We start from the raw sequence: 15091 nt of genomic DNA, 5'->3' as shown, positions 1-15091 counted from the left end.
TGTCAAACCAACATGTGGGAAGAGAGGCGAGCTGAGATGGCCAGAGGGATATTTCCAAGGGTCACACTGTAATTTAGTTTGGACATCCTGGAGTTCAGGAGTGGGGAGGCAGGCATAGGGTGGGAGGGAACACACCCCTGGGGAAAAGGGAGAAGCAGAAGGGTCTATGGAGAGGTGGTGGTGGGATATTTAGGAGCTTGTAGCAAATTTGGATACCTAGCCTTGGATACTGTTTGGGGTGCTCCCTGATTTTTTCAAAATCGCTCATAAATATAAGCAAGGGCCCATGTTCTGGGATACATGAATGTATTGTAGATTTCTGTTTTTTAAAAAAAGATTTTATTTATTTGAGAGAGAAAGGGTGAGCGCAAGAGAGTACAAGTCAGGGGAGGAGCAGAAGGAAAGGGAGAAGACTCCCTGCTGAGCAGGGAGCCCGATGTGGGGCTTCATCCCAGGACCCTGGGATCATGACCTGAGCTGAAGTCAGATGCTTAACTACTGGGACACCTGGGAGCCCCTGTAGATTTCTATTTTGATTTAATTTGATGTGTGGATTTTTAAGTTTTTGGTGGGCTATTCTTCTGCACATGCAGTTCTAAAATACTTCTGGGGGCACCTGGGTGGCACAGGTGGTTGAGCCTCCAACCCTTGGCTTTGACTCAGGCGGTGATTTCGGGGTCCTGGGATCAAGCCCCGAGCTGAGTCGGGGGGCGGGGTCTGAGCTCAGCAGGGAGTCTGCTGTAGGTTCCCCCCCTCTGCCCCTCCCCGCTGCTCACGTGTGCACTCTCTCAAAATAAATAACATCTTAAAAACAATTTTTAAAAATACCTCTGAAGTTGGCCTTGAGCTTCTGAACATACACAAAAGCCAAAACACCGTTCTCAGGTGTCCTCACGTGTCTCGCTGCTCCTGACACGTGTGCCCTGAGGACCTGGACACGGCTCTTCTTCTGGCAAACAGCGGCACCTTGTATTTGGGGTTGTGCTTCTATAAGCTGGAGCCCATTTGTTTAGAAGGTTCAGGCAGCAGGGAGGAGCGTGTGAGCAGGAGGGGAGGTCAATGTTCTCTCTCCACTCCACCTGTCACGTCCTCCGTGTTTTACTCCATGTCTCCAAAGCCACCAGGCCTTCAGAGTGATGATTAAGCAATTTAGGGTAGACTCTGTGACCAGAATGGCGAAGTACACCCAACCGTGAGCTAGGGGTCCTGCCCATTTCTGGACAGCGATCAGCTATCCATACCCCCACCCCCTCTTTTGGGGGGCTCATATGGAAACACTTGAGTGGATTCTCACAGGTGGCTTCTGAGTTCCCCTGGCTGTGCTGCTGGTTTGCTGCTGCATAGCAGAGGATGCCCGCAGGCCCCGGGAAGGAAAGGCAGCAGGCTCACCCTGTCACTGCCTCTACTTGGACGCTGGCTCTCAGGATCGTGCGCCAGGGACGGCTGCTGTAACTGGGGCAGAGTGTCAGGCAGGGCCTCTGCTGGGGCTGGAGGTACAGCTGCTGCTGCAGAAGCGCGTCCAGGTGCGCAGAGCTGGGCGCCACTCCCGGTTCCCGAGCCCCGGTGGGGCCCGTGGGTGGAGCCCCGAGCGAGTAGCAGCAGAGTGGCCCCCCACCCCTGCGCCCCACGAGCTGGCCCAGCCTCGGGGCACTGCGGCTCCCCCCTCCGCAGATGCAGATGCACTTGCGGAGCCTGGCTGGCCCTGCCGGGTTCGGAAAGGGAGCACAGATGGCCCCGCCGGTCCTAACTCCAGCTGCACGTGGGAAGTGACCGGCCCGAGACGGGAGTGAGCTGGAGCCGGGTGGCTGTGGCACCTACACGTTCCAACAGTTTCATGCGAGTTTCCAATATTCAACGCAGACTAAGAAGCGGCGGCCCGGGGCACGGGCGAGGGGCTTCGGGCACTTTATGCACAGTGATCTGCGGGCATTAGCGTGCGCCTCCTTGCACACACAGCTCGGGAGCCAGGAGTGCACCCTGCATTCCCAGCGACTCACAAAACAGATGGCTCCTTCCCGAAGGTCCTGATTTTGGGGGAGGGAAGAAGGAACAGTCTCCCTGCCGTGTTCCCACCACTGGGCCTGCACCCTGGCTTGGGTTCGTGTCTGGTTTTCCTGAAGGTCCCACCCCATGACGTCTCTGCAGGCGCAGACAACCCTCAGGCTAATGAAACTCAGGCACCTCTCCCTCAGACCTGTTTTTGTTTTTTAAGATTTTATTTATTTATTCATGAGAGACAGAGAGAGAGGGGAGGGGGCAGAGACACAGGCAGAGGGAGAAGCAGGCTCCATGCAGGGAGCCCGACGTGGGACTCGATCCTGGGACTCCAGGATCACGCCCTGGGCTGAAGGCAGGTTCTAAACCGCTGAGCCACCCAGGCATCCCACAAAGGCCTGTTCTTATTTCACCTTCAGAATGTACATTAATCATTAATTTCTTTTCTTTTTTTTTTTTTTGTACATTAATTTCTTAAAGAGGGCTCCCCAAATTACATCAGGGTCAGGGCCGTGCCACCGGGTCCCCCTCTGTCCCACAGTCAATGTCATGGTGGGGAACCCAGATGAAGTCTGCTCACAGCTACTGGAAATTCCTCTGGTGTGCCAAGTGTCTCTCCCTCCCCGCTGTCTGTTCAGCTCTGGTTCAGTTATGCTTTGGAAATTCTTCACGCCCTGGAGCTCCAACTGAATGCCCAGCTGCTTACCTGTCACAGCAACCCCGGTGTCCCATTACTCCTCAAACTGCTGGTTCTAAACTTCCCTGCTTTGCCTTCTCCCTTGTCCCACGCTGGGAGCCATTCCAGATTCCCCTGCTCCGACTGCCACCCTGTCGCCCCACACAACCGATCAACCTCACCTACCTTCTAAACATCACTCCTGTGTCCCCTCTCCACCCCTACTACTGACACCCTGCATCCCCGCCAGTTCTGGCCTATGACACTACTGTAATTATGTCCCGGTATGCAAGTTCTGTCCTCTATTTCTCCGGCTCATCCTCCACATGCTGCCAGAGGGATGCTTCCAGAACAGTGAGGCTCTGATGCAGCCCCTGCTTCATGGTGGCTCTCGCTGCCTCAAAGCTGAAACCCCCCTTCACAGAGCCTTGAGGCCCCAGCCTCGTCAGCCTCCTCTGGCAGGCCTCTCCGCCCCTGGGTGTCAGCCTGGGGGCTGTGTGCTTCTGCACCCGGCATGCTGCTCTCCTTCACAGGGCTTCCACGCATGCCCACACGCCCGCCCACCCTGTTCCTCTGCCTGCAAAATTTCATTCCTCCTCAGGCCTAGTTGTGGATTCTCCCTTAATTCTCTACCGACCCTCACACAGACCTCTCTTAGAGCCCTTGGGGACACTGATGCAATTATCATACACTTCACTCCTTGAGGGCCTGGCTGGGTCTTGGGGACATGACGTAGCTTATGTACTTTCTCACCCTCCGCTCTGCTTGGCACATAACAAATATGCAATAAATATTTTCCTGAATGCGCGACTGCACGGTCATTTTGGTGGCTTGGTTGCCCCTCGATTAGTAACAGGCTCAGGAATCTCAACTACTGGGGTGCCTGGGTGGCACAGTTGGTTAAGTGTCTGCCTTCAGCTCAGGTCATGATCTCAGGGTCCTGGGATCTAGCCCTACATCCGGCTCCTGGCTCAGCGGGGAGTCTGCTTCTCCCTCTGCTCACACTGCCCCCCACCCAACCCAGTAACTACTTCCTTAGAGGCCACAGAAACATCAGTTATTTTACATAACAACACGGTCTGAGTACAGCCAATGCCCTGAATAAATATCCTGACCTTTTAACATTTTTATTTTGCTGACCTGGATGAGCTCAACAAATGAGAGTAAATCCCCTCAGTCAATGGCCAATTATCCACACCTTTGGCTTCGTGCTGTTCTGGATCCTGACGCCTGTCACAGAGTCCTGCAGGAACAGTGACAGCTTACAGAGCCCCTGCGATGGGATGGGTCGCACCCTGCAGTTTTCTGTCTATGGGGTGCTATCTCATTAATTCATTCTGCAATCTTCCTTAGTACCTCAATTAGAGAAGTGAAGCCAGCTTAAACTTATTAATAAATGAAACTGAACGCTGATGAATACTGTTAGCATGTCTTTCTGACATCCAGAGGGAGAGCAGAATTCTACTGCTGCATTTTAACAAACTGCGCAGTGGCGACTATGCACGTCTGCCTTGGTCTTCCACCAATGTGGGCAGTCAGGCACTGGAGGGATTAGAACCAGGATTTTGTGAGAGGATCTAAGAGGGTTCTTGGGTCTTGTCAGCTGGAAAAAAGGCCAGGCAGGTTGCAAAGAGAGGAGACTGGATGTCAAAAGAAGGAGAGAGGGAAGGGATCATGCAAGAAAAAAAAAAAAAAAAAAAGCACAGAAACAAAGGTCATGTGGGCACATGGCAGAGGGAAAACTGGAAGAAAGAGTACGGAAGAAGCACAGACCCTGGGACTGAGAAAAACACAGAGGAGACAATGCAGGGTCTGATGAAGGTCTTGCAGCGTGTAAGTGGAACCTGGAGAGGATATAGCCACCGAACAATGTGCCCCTGGACAGCCAGGTCCCTGCTGAATTGTTCCCAAGGGAGAATGCCCCCCTCACTTGCTCAGGATCTTTTCTTTGTACCCAACTGACTTACTGATCAATGGGAGTGCAAATCCTCCCCAGCAAAGGGCCATTTCTCCCCTTATCATTTTAAAAAAGAAGCTGGCTTTAGGGCTGATGTGAAGCCAAGGAGAGCCTTTGATCAGCTCAGATCTGTAGCCTGGATTTCCATCCTGTTCATGGACAGAGAAGCTTGGAAAGCCATCCAGAATGACATAATGGGCCAATATTGCTTTCTCTCTCCTAAAGCAACTGTGGTTTTGATAGACTTTTAATATGTATTTCAGGGCTCGAACTCCATTATTCTCTGCCAGAGGATCTGAATGACAGCTCTAGCCCAGAGATATTTTTCCATTATAATTTTTCAATTTGTTCTGGTCTGAAAAATGTGTGTAAATGAAAACAGAATTCGAGCACTGTGCTCCCCTTCAAACATTCTGTTTTGTGTTTGCGATGACACTGCAGACCCTGCTCTGCTTCCCTTTCTTTTTGGCAAATGACCTTATTTTTTCCAGATTTCTGACCACTTCTAATATGCCATAAAATATTTACCTGATTTGCAGGAATGCCTTGTATTCTTCTTTATTTTTCACCCTGTTTTGACCTACAATTTCTTCTTTTAGCTCCCCACCACCAAAACCAAAACCAAAACCCCCCCAAAAACTAAAGAAGCACACCAGAATGCTCTGGGAAAGCTCAGATTGGCCTCAGAGCTGAAGAGAGACATTCTCTCCCTTTTGCAAGTGGATGGAGCCCCCACCCTCCCCAGCCAGGAAATCGAGGAACAGGACAGTCTCTCAAAGCCCTTTTGCCCATCTGCTTTGGGAGAGCTGGGCCAGTCTCCTTATCTTAAATAATTATAACAGCTCAGATCTCCCGAGTGACCAGGAGAAAAAATATTTACCTGGGAACTCAGACTGGATTACCATGGAGTAATTTGTATACATTCAAATTAGCAGGTGACGGCTGAGCCCGGAGGCTGCACAATGTAACATTTCTACTCACTTCTCTCTGACAGCCAGACGCCCACAAAGGAGAGCCTGCTTACCTTCCTCGGCTTCACTTTATCGTGGTAGTCATACTGGAAGATTCCTTTGTAGCTCAGTCCCAGCCACCATGGTATCCCCTGCTTGTCCTAGGGCATGGAAAGGAGTATGGGTAAATACAGAGCCAGAGAACACATACAGGAACCTAGGGAAGGCCTCCTGGCTCTCGTGATGACAGAGGAAAATGCAAATCCCTTGAAATGGATGGAGTCCACCTCTCTACTTTCCACCTTAATGGATGTGCCCTATCAGCAGATGATGCTCAGTTATGTGAACAGGTGCCATGGAACATGCCCTGGGATGGGGACCCAGCTCTGCTCCCAACCAGCAGCACACTGTGGTCCTTCCCCCTCTTTGAGTAAGTAGAGAATTCTTTGTCTCCTTCTAAGATTTCAGGTTTCACCACAACAGAAAAATCTGAGAGCATTCTAATGAAATGACCTTCTGAGCAGAGAAGGTATCATCGACTATCACAGCTTAGAAGGGACCATGGAGAAGGTGACTCCTCTAAAAATCTTTTTTTTAAGTTGGTGGTTTTTCAAAGAGAAGTCTGAGGTTCACAACAAAATGGAGAAGGAAGTACAGAGATTTCCCACACACTCCTGCCTCCATACCTGCAGAGTCTCCCCCACTATCAACATCCCCACCAGAGGGGAACATTTGTTATAACTTGATGAACCTACATTGATCCATCATGATCACCCACAGTCCAGAGGTTACATTAGGGTTCATTCTTGGTGTGGAATACTCCATGAGAATGGACAAATGTACAATGATATGTATCCACCATTATAACATCAAACAGAGTAGTTTACTGTCCTGAAAATACTGTGTTCCACCTATTTACCCCTTCTTCTCCCTGTCCTAAGTTCTGGCCCATAGTTTTACCTCTTCCAGAATGTCATATAGTTGGAATCATATAGTATGTAGACTTTTCAGCTTGGCTTCTTTCACTCAGTAACATGCATTTAAGATTCCTCCGATTTCAAAGACAAAGAAATCAAAGCAAAGGGTTGGTTCTGTTATACTCAGGGCCTACCCCATCCCTCCAGCAGGTCAATGGCAGTGCAGGGTGGGCAGGTGCCACCATGTGGTCCTGCTCATTTTAAGAGATCCGTTGGACTGTGTGACTCCCGCTGTCAGACAAAAGTAGCAAAATCGAAGCCTAGACCTTCTGAGATCTGAATTAGAAGAAACACCAAGTCCCTCTCTTTATTCCTTCAACAGAGACCTCTTGCCACCAGATTGTAAACTGTGATCCGACATTCAGGTAGGAGGACTCTGAGCTGTTCTAAAGCTCCTGGATGCTAGGAGCCAAGTGGGCATATGAAGCAGCCATTCCCTAGATTTGTCCTAGTTGCCACACCTATGAATAACCCAGTATAACCCACGGTAGATTCTTAACAACTCAAAACAGGCTTCATGCTTTTCAAATACTCGTATGAGTTATTTCAATGTAAACACAATGATAAAGAAGACTGGCAAGAAAATACACTTTGAATTTTTAGAAAAGTTTCAGGATATGTGATTTCCTACACATTTTTTTAAAGGTATAAATCCTCTGTCTCTGGAAAGTGCCTGTGTGTCCTGCAACAGTTTCAGAGAACAGCACAGGGGATTCAATACCACCGCAGCTTCGGGTTGCCCAGGTAAGGGTGGTTGCCACCCCACAGAACATGGCATCTGTGAAATCACGAGGCCACTGACTGGTGAGGCTGGATCTGGTTGGTTTGGGCTGGCTTGGCTTCCTGTGCTCTTTCTCCAAATAAGTAGGAGAGCAACTGCTTAAGCCTGGAGATTCCAAGAGCCAAACATGCACTTACTTCTGACACTCTGAAAATCACAGGGTATGCTTCTGCTCTCATGAATGGCAGAAGAGCATGTTTCTCAAGTTGCACTGGAGGGCAGAAAGCATATTCATCAGAGGCCACCCTTTTGTCAAGCTCTGGGGCTGACAAAGAGATGGGACGACACAGGTTTATACAAGTAAAAGGCTGGATGAAGTCTCCGGCCAAAAATTTCCACTTTGTCTATATAGTCTGATATCTACCTTGATGGTCTTCCAACACCTAGGAGACTTTTGTGGGGGTAGCAAATTTCGTAAGCTCTATTTTAAGTATGAGCAATGGAGGTGAGATCAAATTATGAACAAACAGTGAATGAAAGCACCTAGTCCAGGCAAGTCCTTGTTCACTTTCTAGAATGCAGACCCCTTTGCCATATGGCCCCACAGAATATTTCCACAACGGAGCGACAGACTCACTGGCTGATTTCTATGAAATGCCTCTTGTAACAATGTCAGGAACTACTGTTGGATCCTTACGTTTCTTTATGGTAACAAGACGGTGAAGTGGAAATGGACTCTAGGAAATGGACTCAGCTATGTGTGGAACCCTGGCAGCCAGTGCTGTGGATGTTCAACCCCATGTCACAGACTGTCCAATTTCCTCTTGGGGGTTGACTGCCCAATGAATTCACTGGGCACATGACAGCGTGTGGCCTCTCAGGTTGGGGTTCTCCTTCATGGATTCATCTCCCTCATGGGGATGGGAGGGGGCTCAAAAGGAAAGGTGACACTCCTGATAAGACCTCCAGCTTAAGCCTGAGAACTTCTGGGCAGGAATGGTGGTGACAGTTCTGTGAGTTTCATGAATGATGGTGAAGAGGGATTATGGCCTCCCTTGGTTGGAAGAGCTTTGGTAGGACATCAGGAAGGATTTAACAGTTTCAGGCTTTATGAGAGATCCTGAGCTGAGCTGCTGGGTCGGACTGGCGTCCCTGCATATGCCTCATATCTGGGCTCCATGAATAGAGTTCTGACATTTGTTCCTATCATGGAAGTATACCTCAATGACCCAGTTCAATGCTCAGTAACATTTATTTAGTAAATATCTACTGAGCATCTTCAATGTGTCAGGTGCCACACTGGGTTTCAGGAATAAGTAACAGGATGCAACACACAGTCTTGGCCATCCGAAGGCTGCAGGTTAGTGGAAGACAGAGGCAACTGAACATGTACCAAGGACATGCAAAGTGTTGTGTAGGCTGCCACGAGCGACACAAAGATAAATGAAACATGGAGCATGTTCTAGCCCAAAGGAATTAAAAATACAGCTGGATGGAACCTTGTGGAAAGAAACTGGCCAAAGAGCAAGAGAACCTCAGGTTGGCTGGTGGAACCATCTTGCATTCAAGAGGGTTTTCTGCACTTTTTGGCTGGACTTTAGGCAATGACTTAAACTCTGCATGTTGTGGTAAACTAAGGGAGGAAAAGTATCCTTTCTCATCACAGATAAGGGCACACCAGCACATCCTTGTCTATTATTTCAAGGAAGGGATCCCAGACGTGGGCATTACGGATAAAATTAAAGAGAGTTTGGAAATAGAGTCTGTGTTCCATAGGACTGAACATCACAATATTTAAAAAGACAAGATCTGTCTCCTTAAACAGCCATGTACTTAATCTGTCAGCCGCTAATGCCAGTCCTTCTCCAAAACTGCCTATGTGGCATCTGACCACCAAGAAAAACATTGCTGATTCTGCTTAAAGTTTTTGTTCTCTGCAATTCATTGCATTTAGATGGAATCTGCGGTCCCGACCTCCCAAGATTCTTCTGAGTATAAAAGGAAGTAGTGATTTATTGTACCCACTTTACATGAGGAAACGTGAGTTTTGAAGAGAAACTGCATCAAGTCCTCCCACAAGGGGGAAGCTCCAGAACTTCAACTTCCCCTAGGACACAGTCATCCTGACCAAGTCCTCCACCCTGCCCACTGCCAGTCCGCCCACCAGATCTTCAGTAAGACTGAAAAGGAAAAAAGTGAGAGGTGCTTGTGGGTTGTTTTGGGTTTTGTTTTTAGGGCAGGCTTGGCACTTACCTTCACCGCATAATAGTGAACTCCGTAGGTCGGAAGAGACTCCACAATGCTCATGTAGCTGGGAAGACAGCACAGGTGCACGCACACACAGACACACACACACACACAAGGGTGGTTATTCGGCAGAACTGGAATCATATACATATTTGTGTGTGCATGTGCATGACAAAGCTCTTGGGGGGATTACTGACTTGAAAATGAAACGGAACCATCCCCCTGTGGAGATATGTCCATCCAGCTGTTCAGAACTGAACAGCCCTGACACATGCTACATGCACACACACACACACACAGCCTCACGGGAGCTGGGAGGGGACCACTTACTTTACAATTGCTTGACCTCTGGTCTGGCCATTCAGTTTCTTATAGTGCTCAATTACTCGATCCTCGCTAGAATTATAAGACAAAGATTCTGTTACATATAGTCCCTGGGTCACCAGCCAGCACCCTGCTAATGGAGATACTTCCTCTGAGCCTGAGCAATCTTAAGAGAAGCTCCAAGGAGCTGATAGCTCTCTTAGAAATGATTTGCCCTGAGTGGTACTTCTGAACTCAGCCTAAGTGATGTGCCTCGGGCTACAGATTTCCTTGGGGTCCGCTCCTTGCAGGAAATGCTATGAGGGGAGGGGAGGAAGCAGCAGTGAGCATGTGTCTCACTGGAGAGGGACACAGAATGAAGGGGGAGGAAAACCGCTGGCTGAACATCGGGGTGATGCTTTGGCTGGAACGCCCACATGTCTTCCTCACCCTCCTCATCTCCTGAACCCTGTGCGCACAGGACCTCACACAGGAGGGCAGGCGTTGACCTCAACAGAATGCCCAGGGCTTCCCTAGTGTGAATTAGTGGTCAGGGTTGAGGGCTTCCAGTGAGGATGGGAAAGTTCTGGAATTTGGGCCTGGCTAATCCAAACCACGAGATAATCAGAGGCCCAGAGAAGCACTGGGAAACACCATGCCAGCTACTAGAAGTGAGATGAGAACTCCTTGATGTCTTGAAATCTTACTCCTAAAACAAGAGACTAGCTTGCGCCTTGGGGGACACTGGCCAGCCAGCCAGACCCCGCTTTGACAGAGCAGGGGGCATGAAGGGACTCTGAGAAGTGACTCTGGTGCCCAGGGAGCTATGGCTGCTACCTTTGGAAGCACAGAAGTAACAAGGAGAGCCAGAGGGGAAGCACATCCCACCTGCTGAGAAGTCAAGTCCGAAAGACTTGGACTCTGTGACCTGGTCATTATGTATTTATTTGGTATCTGAGGTGATCTAAAGCCTATTCTTGCCTTTTTTTTTTCCAAAGGAAAAAAAGGGGGCAGCCTGGGTAGCTCAGCGGTCTAGCGCCACCTTTGGCCCAGGACGTGATCCTGGAGACCCAGGATCGAGTCCCATGTTGGGCTCCCTACATGGAGCCTGCTTCTCCCTCTGCCTGTGTCTCTGTCTCTCTGTTTCTCATGAATGAATAAATAAAATCTTAAAAAAAAGAAAGGCCATTTCTAGAGATAATGTCTCCTGTATGTTCACTAACTACTACTTGGGGGTAATTTATTGATTTTCCCAATTATTATCTTACTATTAAATGGCTCCCTCTTCATTTTAGTATTCTGAAATCTGGGGTATGTACAATCATCTGACTCTTCCCAAGCGAGCATCTTTACGCTCAGAACGGAAACTGGCTAGCCCCAAGGAGCCCTTCTCTGGTTGGAGAGTCATTTGGGTGGGGTCTGAACACTTTGTGTTCAGAAAGGGGCAGATGCAGATCTATTTCTCCTCGGCTCCCAGGCAACCTGGGACGCTCTGCACAGAGTGTGAGAAAGCCCTCTCCCGAGAGCATTCTCCAGGAGCATGCTGCCTGGGGAGAGCACCACCTCACCAGACCTTTGGAGATCTGTTGGGACATTTGCAGGGTTCCTCTTCTAGCTTGCACGTCTCCCACTCACATGCTTTGGCATGTTTCCTACCACAGGATCTAGCATTTTGTGAGGTCAACTCTTGGATCCAGGGGCAAGCAGCTCAGTGTGGATGTGAGCCGATGGGAGGGAGGATCCCTGGGCTGGGCTGGGGAGATAAAAATCAATGTTGTGCCGTAGCTGCGAACACACTGGAGGCTCAGACCAACACCCTGTGTAAATCAGAAGCACCACAGGCAGCTGTTTCTCAGTGCCCGACAGCTGCAGGGCTCTGCTACCACCACGGCTCCCAGGATCTCCTGCTGCCCGGGGCCAACGGTGAGGCCACAATATCTAGCTTCTCCTTCTTCAGCTTTTCTCTCTCTCTTTCTTTTTTTTTTTTTTTTAAGACTATTTATTTATTTATTTATTTATTTATTTACTTATTTATGATAGACACACAGACAGAGAGAGAGAGAGAGGCAGAGACACAGGAGGAGGGAGAAGCAGGCTCCATGCTGGGAGCCCGACGTGGGATTCGATCCCAGGACTCCAGGATTGCACCCTGGGCCAAAGGCAGGCGCTAAACCGCTGAGCCACCCAGGGATCCCCTCTCCTTCTTCAGCTTCTCCCAAATCTTTGGGCCCAATTGAAACACCGTGGGCCCATCCTATGATCACCTGCCATACTCACCGAGAAGCCATTCTGCCCCCATCTCTCCCCCCACTTCCTCTGGAATTTACAGATGGGCTCAAGTGCACTGAGCTTTGCAGAGTTTCCCAGCGACCCCAGATCTGTGGCAGGAACTCAATGGAATAACTATAAAAAATGCACCAGCCAGAGCAAATAGAACTCTAAAACACTAACTGGAAGACACCGCGTCACACGAAGGGAAAAGACAGCGGTTAAGGCTGACTAGGCTTCGCTAGTCTTTCAGTGAGATCATCTCTCTGCAGGCCAGGGGCCCAGGAAATGCATGGGGGATCAAGAGGAAACATGGGGATGGTGACATGGTTTCCTGTCTTAGAGGAGCCATCACCAGCCGGGGGCAGTGATTCTGGAGTAAAGGTAGATGTCCCTGCATAGCTGGCGTGGGTGCTGTGAGGGTGGGGGGTGTCCAGCATTTGCAAGGTAGGCCCTCGGGAGAATCCAGGTCAGGGCCCTCATATGGCTCTGTTCTGTGGCCCTGAACACATAATTCTAACCTCTGCCTCAGATGCCTGCCAATTGGGAAACCCCGAGGAGTAAGTCCAAGCTTGTTACACGCTGAGGGAAAAGCAGCAGAAAGGATTACTGCATGATTACTCAGCATTCCTATGCACCTTTCACTACTTGCTAATTGCATTATGTGACTTCTTCCGCTCTTAATTAGAGTCTGGATTCGGTTGGTATGGTTAATTCCATTTTATAGATGGGAAATTGAGGCAGCAGAGAAGTAAGTCAAGTAAGTCAAGCTTCCTGAGCTGTCATTACCCCATGTTCAGAAACGTGGCTGGGATTCTAAAACCCACTGCTTTGCTCTCTAGGCTGTAATGCCTTTCCTGACTAGCGTGGATGGGCTGCCTACGGCCTTTTCTGGCCTGAAGGCCATCTGCCTCGTCTGTGAAGGCCAGCGCGAGCAGGAGAGCCTCGAAGAACTGCAAATATATATATATATATATATATATATATATATATATATATATATATATAAAGAACTGCAAATATGTGTCCTCCATTCAGGGATAATCAGGGCTGTGGGCAGCTCGATAGAGATTGTGAGGTCAGGGCCAGTGAAGATCTCCTCCACCAACAAGGGGTGATGGTAAATCGCAGAGATGTGTGACGATACCAAGGCCAACAGAAGTCCATGAACATGCTTGGTCTGCCAGCTTTGTCTCCAGTCTCTGAAGCATGAGCAGCATTTATCCCTTCCTGAAATCTTTGCTTTTTTTTTTTTTTAAAGAAAACCAAATAAGTAGATTAGGAGAGGAGGGTCAACTACAGCTAGCCAAGCACAGTGGAATAAGGTGATTTTTAGCAATAAGTCAACAGGATGGTCCATGCTACTGGCTTGTCTGGGCTGTGGAGCTGGAAGGCACCCACTTCAGAAATAGCCCTCAGTTCTGCATCCTCTCTGTGAGTGCGCACAGTGGCATGGGTGTCTCTGGGTCTAAAGGAGGCCCAGGGAAAGTGCTGGCCAGGTCACAGACACAGAGGGACACTCCGGCAAGATTACAGATGCAGATGAAGATGAAGATGTTCATATTGACACAAGAGAAGATACAGCATTTCTGTATTAGTAATAACATGGGAGCATGGAACAGACTGTGGAGAAAATGAAAGAGAAATCGAGACAGAGAGACAGAGACAGAGAGAAGGAAGGAGAGAGGGAAAGTTACAGAGGAATTGGTAAGCACGAGGTGTAGGAAGTGTCTGGAAACAATTGAATGAGATCACAGAGGGATGGTTTAGGCTAAAATAGCAACTTTGACCCCAGACAACCCAGCAACATCACAGCCTCTACCTGGCAAACACACCGCTTTATGTAGAAACTACTGGCTTCCAGAGTTATATTCTTGTATCTCTAGCTCTTTCACCACTGGTTTCCTAAGAATGAGCAGCTGGGGGGATGGTAGGAGGACACAGAAGATGAGGCCCAGGGAGCACAGGGGATTGGGGAGAGGCCAACAGGACCCCAGGAACACATGTTGGTGTTCACACATGCAGACAGGGTAGTTAGTCCCTGCAGGCTAAACAGATTCTGTTCCTGGGGGCTAGATTGTAATTACACAAAGCCACTGTGGAGCGCCATCTATGTTAGCAAAGGATGAATGGAAAAAAAAAAAAAAAAAAAGAAAAAGCTCAGTGAGAAGAGATTGGGTGGGGAGAGCATGTCAGCACCCTGGAGGGAGCTCTCTGCCCCAGGGTCTAGCTTCTCATTTCTGCTCCCGCTGCCCCATCTCATGGTCTCTTGAGGAGAAACTTCTTCTGGACTAGAGTTTAATCTGGCTCATGCCCTTCCGCATCACAACATGCCTAATCCCAGCCAAAGGGGTCTCCCAGAGCCACCTGAATGGTTGAGACCCTAGCGTGCTGACTGCAGACGTGTCCCGATGAGATGAAATGCTTGCCATCCATACGTTTCATAAAGCATAACAAAGATGTGCTTAGAAGAGTCACATGCTACAATTTAATGATTATTTATTATAAAAGCGGCCAATGCTTGCCATAAAGAAGTCAGAAGGGACGCGGCACTGTCGCTTGTCAGGGGACAGTGGCCAGGGCCTGTGTGCACAGTGTTTGCACATATCACCCAGGAATGCAGGCCGTGCTCGACTGTGACCAGAACCACACTCCGGGACCCTTTCACATGCCCTTGCTATTCAGAATCAGTAATTTAGGGCCTGACAGATGAACAAGGGCACAATGTTACATGGCAGCTAAATGAGAAAATATGAAACATTGTGGGAAAATCAAAGAATCAATCTCTCTCTTCAGTGAAGAAGAAGAAAAAAAAAACCCTGTAGTCCTCCCACATCTCAAAACCTCACACATCCTGTCATCAAATGACAAGGATTCCAGAACGAAACTTGAGCAGCACATGAAAGGGTCTCCAAGGAGGCAAAGCATCCAAAGTGAAATTTTAGAAGGTTTTCTTTTTTCTTTTTAAAGAAAGAAAATAGAAAAAGGAGGTCTCAC

General features: G+C 48.9%; 1 protein-coding gene across 16 annotated transcripts in view; it reads right to left on the bottom strand.

Annotated features, from left to right (window-relative positions):
• Positions 1-15091, bottom strand: part of FRMD4A (FERM domain containing 4A) — a 741134-nt gene that overhangs the window by 84033 nt on the left and 642010 nt on the right. For all 16 annotated transcript variants that reach the window (XM_077897154.1, XM_077897147.1, XM_077897150.1 and 13 more), the window contains 3 exons: positions 9854-9919; positions 9530-9587; positions 5653-5739 (listed from right to left, as the gene is read on the bottom strand). In XM_077897154.1, coding sequence (XP_077753280.1) covers positions 5653-5739; positions 9530-9587; positions 9854-9919 — 211 coding nt within the window. The remainder of the gene's footprint in view (positions 1-5652; positions 5740-9529; positions 9588-9853; positions 9920-15091) is intronic.

This window comes from Canis aureus, chromosome 5, assembly GCF_053574225.1.
Source record: "Canis aureus isolate CA01 chromosome 5, VMU_Caureus_v.1.0, whole genome shotgun sequence".
Lineage (NCBI taxonomy): Eukaryota > Metazoa > Chordata > Mammalia > Carnivora > Canidae > Canis > Canis aureus.
The sequence above is the reverse complement of the archived record's forward strand: the minus strand, read 5'-3'. Positions and strand labels throughout refer to the sequence as shown.